At 35.8% G+C, this 6,220-nt stretch overlaps 1 protein-coding gene across 1 annotated transcript; it reads right to left on the bottom strand.

Annotated features, from left to right (window-relative positions):
• Window positions 1-1,702: 1,702 nt before the first annotated feature.
• Window positions 1,703-4,842, bottom strand: LOC123530798 (uncharacterized). Its single transcript, XM_053533133.1, has 2 exons — window positions 4,348-4,842; window positions 1,703-4,204 (listed from the first exon to the last, which is right to left on the bottom strand). Exon 2 carries the CDS (start codon window positions 2,405-2,407, stop codon window positions 1,703-1,705), a length of 705 nt encoding a protein of 234 aa, XP_053389108.1. The 5' UTR covers window positions 2,408-4,204; window positions 4,348-4,842.
• Window positions 4,843-6,220: the final 1,378 nt, after the last annotated feature.

Raw genomic sequence — 6,220 nt, 5'->3', positions numbered from 1 at the left:
AAAAACCTAGAATGAACAAGTGAATCTAGCATATCATCAACTCTAGGCAAAGTATAGGCATCTCGAATCGTCCTTTTGTTGATTTCACGCAGGTCTAAACAAAACCTAAGGCTGTTATCTTTCTTCCTAACTAAGACAACATTACTACAATAAGGAGACTGACTTTCTTTAATTGCACCACAATCTATCATTTCACGCAAGTGCTGGCGAACTTCATCATACATAGAAGGTGGAATTCTCCTGTAAGGTTGTTTAAAAGGTTTATCATCATTAAGTTTAATGTGATGTTTAACCAAATCTGTTTTACCAAGATCTGTGGAAGACTTAGAAAAAATATGCTCCCAATTTCCTAGAACCTGTTGAGCTCTCAAGTACTGGTCTTCTGTCAAGTTGTCTTTATTGATTTTGATACCTAAATCCTGTAAATTTTGAAAAGACTGTAAATTAGCAGGCTTAGGAGAAGACACTGGTTCAGGTTTCCATGAGTCAACAACTTTGACTTCTGAAAGAGAACAGATATTAGTATGTGGTAAAATTCTAATTGGTTTACAAGTAATGTTGCAAACACGCACAGGAACTCTAGCAGTTGTCTCTTCACCATCAAGGGAAACAACTCTTGGACACACATTCAGTCCAGCTAATTGAGGTCTATCAGTTGCCTCAGTTAGAGCTGATTTTACACCATTCGGTTTCCTAACAAGACCTGAAAGAGTCGAAACTTCGTTAGGATGTATCACAAGTGGAAATTTGTTGGTTGACTTCACTGAAACTAAACTGGTACACTTCATAGCATTCAAAGCAAGTCTGTATGGTTCTAATGAAGATGTACTACTGTTAAAAACACTGTTACAAAAACGTAACACATTTGTACCAATTATACCAGGTACATTTTGTCGGTATTCTGTATCCGGTACAACTAAAATGGGTACAATAATGCTGGGTTCTAAAATAGAAGGTATTAAAATCTCTCCTTCAATATAACCTAAATATGGTAACTTTGTACCACATGCACCAATAACCTCTAGGTTAAAACATGACATACTACACAATTCAGGTTTTGGGTCCAGAGAATTAAAAAATGACTCTGAAACTAAAGTTACCATTGACCCACTATCAACAAGTACATTTGTCTCAACACCACATATAATAGCTGAGCCCTCATTGGCTTTTCCAACCATTCTATCTGCTAATTTAAAAGAATTAGATTGTGTTTTAGGGCGAGTACCAATATTGACTTCCCCAGTTTGCCCTACAACTGAGGAGTCTAGGCTTTTGGGTCATTCTTAGTTTTGCTACCATTTGAACTAAAGTGACTACCCTTATCATTATATCTATGGTTAGAATTATCCTTTCTGTTGTCATATCTGGGTTTTAATCTGTCATAATCCGGGTTATATCTGCCTCGTCTCGGTCTGTTGTAATTACTGTTCCTGTAACCAAAGTCTCTATTACTGGAACCTGCAGCTTCTTTGGGCTTCTCTTGTATCTGTTTTTCTAGAGAAAGCATTTTATTCATTAGTAAGTCCATTTTACTTGTGAGTTCATCAACAGTTTTCTTGTCAACTGATGTGGACTGTTGAGCTGCGTTTACTGTTGCTGAAAATATTACTAGAAGCAACTAATTCATGTTCAACTGAACGTACTTCTTTCAATAACCTGTTATAATCAGAAATAGTATCATATTTATTTCTGGTCAGTATTTTCAGCTTCTCGTCACGTAAACCTGTCCAAAATTTGGAACGCAACATATCATTTCTAGCAACAGAACTAACATGACCGCTCTCCACTGCAACTTGTATAAAGCCTCTAGTCTGCATCCATATGCAGTCACATTCTCTGAAACTTTCTGAGAAGCATTATAAAAAGTCTGCATGACAGATTCATTTGTTGAAACTTCAACAAAAAGAATGTCAAGTTTATCTAAAATATCTTTACTTGATGCATGTTCACCAACTGAAATAAGAGTACGTCTAGCAGTACCACGTAAAGATCTGCGAATAACCTGTAAAATAACATTTTCAGGTAAATTTTCTGAAATCAAACACTTTGTTTCAAATCTCCATACATCATAGGATTCATCACCCTTCAAAGGTGGTTGATCACCTGAAAAATAAGGTAGCTTTGGCGTCTCATATTTGGGAACCTGAAATTGTGAAACATTCAGAGAATTATCAATTGGCTGTGTTCTTGACTCTTTAATAACCTCTGCAAGTTTCTTTCTAGCACCTGTAGGGTTAGGTGTACTAGTAAATCCTGGTTTCTGTAAAGATGCAAACTCATCTTTAGTTAAAACAACATAATCACCACTCTTCTTAAGTGCATCTAAAATCTGCTTCAACTGAGCATCAGATAAAGAAGAGTCTTTATCTAATCCAGTCTCACCGGTATCTTTCCCTCCTTCAGCCATTGTAAATACCTGCTATGGCTAAAGATAATAAAACAAATACACAAATTACAAACAACCTGTAATTACTGAAAGTGTATACTAACAGTCAGAACTTGCTGAAATTCAAAAATTACTGCAGCTGAAATAAAGATAGAATTAAATATGACCTGGCCACCACTATAGAATATACTCCTTGAAGAATTCCTCAACAATTCGTATAACTATAGAAAATTTCACTAATAACACTATTTTCAAATGCAGTTTTTCTCAGATATGTATTTCCGACTGATTTTTTTACTAATTGCCTATGGAAAACTATGAAAATCACCGATCAACTGTTTGTTTGGCAGTGTCAATACTGAGTGCCAAAATAACAGCCGTACAAGCTACTTGGTGCTCGGTCACCAAATAACCTTGAAAAAATTCACGTAAACAGCCAAACTGTAGAAAATATTGTGTATGATATTTTTACCAAACACAAAAACACTCACTTAATTTTGATAATTCTCAAAGTAGGGTACACTATACTCAGTAGGGTACTCTACCACTAATTCCTACTATCTACAGTACTTTCTTAACTACAGTACTTTTATTTCCTTAAGTATTTCCGGTTTGTACGTAATAATACTTCAAAGCTCAAAAAAATCAAACGCACGCTATACCGTAATGCCAAACTTATTGTACGGATAATATATATATCTTACACGATTGTCTGCTAATAATATTAACGTGAACACAAACTGAAACACAAAATTGACATCACAACACGTAACATGTATCACTTACCTCTTTCGCTCCTCTTCTCAATCATACATCTATGAGATTATGTGCAGTGCAAAGAATTTGTGCAAACAGTATGGTACAGAAAGAGTGCTCAAAAGATGGGCAAGAATAAATCAGGCCAAAGATTGGGATAACTCAGTAAATAAACACTCCTAAGGTTTCAAAAAAAATTCAGACAAAAATAGTCAAAATTTCCCTAAGACGCTGTGTGATTTCAAAAATACCAAGAATATATATTGATACTCTTAAGTAACTAGTAATATACACAAAATATCTAATTGATTTTCACTTTGCAAAAAATTCAAAACACAAACATTCGCGAAAATCTATGACACGCAAGAAAATTTTAAGACTAAATACACAAATCTAAACACTTACACTAAGCACAATCACAAAACATAATGTCACAATATAAAATAATCTAGTCAAATTGATATTTTCCAGGAGTTACCTGAAAATATCTAATAAAAGTTCAGAATTCCACTTCTTCCGCATTCCAATGGCGATGAGTCACTCCGGTCCTCGTAATAATTTCACGTCGTGTAAATTACACTATGGAACGTAAATTCCGTAGAAATTTCAAACTTTGTGTGCGCACACTTACAAAAACGTTGAAAAGTTGTGCTAGTTAGCTTTTTAATAAAACTGATGCATCAGATTTTAAGACAATACCTTTGGATCCTGGAATATCATGAAGATAGATGTCTAATAGGCCTATCCACAATAACTCTCCGATCCTAACTTTCTCCGATTTTAGATCCTATGAAAAACGTTCGATCTACATCCTATATTTCCTCACAGATCTTAAATCCTCCTCTAACACAACAATCCTCAAATCCTTTCCTCCCCAAAAACTAAAGTCCTCTCCTACTTTGACGGATCGACGTCCTGCCGATGTCTGATCCCCGACGATCTCCTGTCGTCCAAACACTGTGGCCGACGGAAGCCACACTGGCCACCAATGTCACAGGGCTAAATATATTAGCAATCCCGGCGTAGGTTCTACTCTCTTTATTATTCCGTTACATAAAAAGCCTAAAACATATAATAACATGAAATTAACAATCATGGTAAAATAAAGATAAAATAATACAAAATTGCACAAACATTAATTCACGCGTCGGGTAAAGAAATACAAAATACAATATTAATGAACAAGAGATCTAAATATTTCTTACCACAGCGTCTGGTGAATTAACTGAGGATTATCAGATAAATTCAAAATAATTTGAATTCTACTTTAATGTTTTCCCATCTTACTCGTAAGAGAAGAAAGACTGCACTGAGGGCCGAAGGATTTTGGCGGTGAAAAGTGCAAAGAGGATAAAAAGAACAGACCAATGTATATCTTTCTCTCATTCTATCTCTCATTCAATCATGTAAGACAAACAAGACGATTGGACAAACATGACAAGTGTTCACAAAACTGCACGGACAAACACATGGATGAATTGCCTCGGAAACTTCCGTTAATATCCGTGATATTACGTACATTACCGAGAAGCCCCGATTCAATTAAATAGCAGACGATACAACATAATAAAAACCTGACGGACACTATCGGAAATTTGGCGCATGCGCGAGGGTTAAGTATCATTTTCCCGCTCTGGAAAAGACTTAATGCACGGCGCAAGTTACTATTAAAGATGAAACAGTCTATAAAAATTACGACCCGTGACAGAACAATACTCTACTTCGGACAACATTATCTACTTCAGTTGACAAAACCCTTAGTGCACACTTTCTTTGCGTTTGTGCATGCATTGCTCACAACAATTATCAGACAGCGATGACATACGAGTAGCAAAAAATAAATACATGTCTTTTTTCTGTTAGGTTTAAAGTCACATCGAAACAATTAATATGAAATGGCAACTTTCTAGTATTTGACATTTGATGAGGACCTAAAGTGCCTCTCCGGGCATCATTTCATCACGAGCTCTGTCACAAACTAACATCGAGCTTCTTCTATCGGACAACATATGATATGATATACCCTTGGGCAATGTATCGTGCCTGGATGCGATAACCAAGAGCTGGGAATCTTCGTTCCATTTTGTGTGCCTTAATTGCCAAGTCGTTGATATTTGTACCCGACTGAGATAGCTCAGTGATAAAACACCAGATTAAGAGAGCCAGAATATGGTCAACTTCTTCCAATTTAACTGGACAGTATATAAGCTGTGTAATTATTTTACGTGCTACATTTTTGGAGGAAAATATGTTGCGTCATTCAGGAAATTTTACAAGAGATCTCCAACAGAAACAACTGTTTACTGTGAAATCTATTAAAGGAAATGAGCTCGTCATCCATGTAAATAAACTTTTGAATATGATACCGAATGTTGAATTGTTCTGTTCCCTTTTAACTTTTGATACTTGATGAGGACAAAAAGTGCCTCTCCGGGCATTATTTCAATACGGATGTGCACTTGGGTAGAACTTGGGTAAGCCTGCTGGATATTCTAGCATACTCCGGGGAAGGTCTTGAACCAGCATTCATGAGAGGTAATTGATTCTAAGTCAGAGGTCTTACAAATGATATACACTGTCGCCATATGTGGCAGACATGTTTTCTTTGCTCTTGAATTTTACCATAATAACTATGTTATTTGTCTTGAGAGTGTGCTGAAAATTGGATATAATGGATATGAATGTACTTTGCATCTGTGTGTGCTTCTATGTTGCAGTAGCTTCAGTGATTGGATCCAGTGATTTTTTGATAATTGTCTCCATGAATTTACAATAGCGGATTAGGAAAACTAGACCCTGTGGCATATAGGATTATAAACTTACATAATTTATCCTGTAAAAAGAAAACGCATAGAAGTAAACTAAGTCCTAAGCAAACAGGTGTCAACTTTAAAACACTGATATGCCTAAGAAATGCAATCAGTATAAATATATACGCCATCATGTATCTTGCATTACGCTGAACTGTAGAATTGTTGTGAACAAAGATGATTGTGTGGGTAAATACCTCAGGGATGAGAGAATAGATTTCGCTCTTTTGACTAATACTTGGTACTCGGTCGAGAAACAGCATCAATT

Source organism: Mercenaria mercenaria, chromosome 1 (genome assembly GCF_021730395.1).
Source record: "Mercenaria mercenaria strain notata chromosome 1, MADL_Memer_1, whole genome shotgun sequence".
Taxonomy (NCBI): Eukaryota; Metazoa; Mollusca; class Bivalvia; order Venerida; family Veneridae; genus Mercenaria; species Mercenaria mercenaria.
This window is presented reverse-complemented; position numbering and strand designations above follow the sequence as displayed.

Excerpts from the sequence above, each read along its gene's own strand:
- LOC123530798 (XM_053533133.1), bottom strand. The coding sequence starts at position 2,407 with ATGGCTGAAGGAGGGAAAGATACCGGTGAGACTGGATTAGATAAAGAC.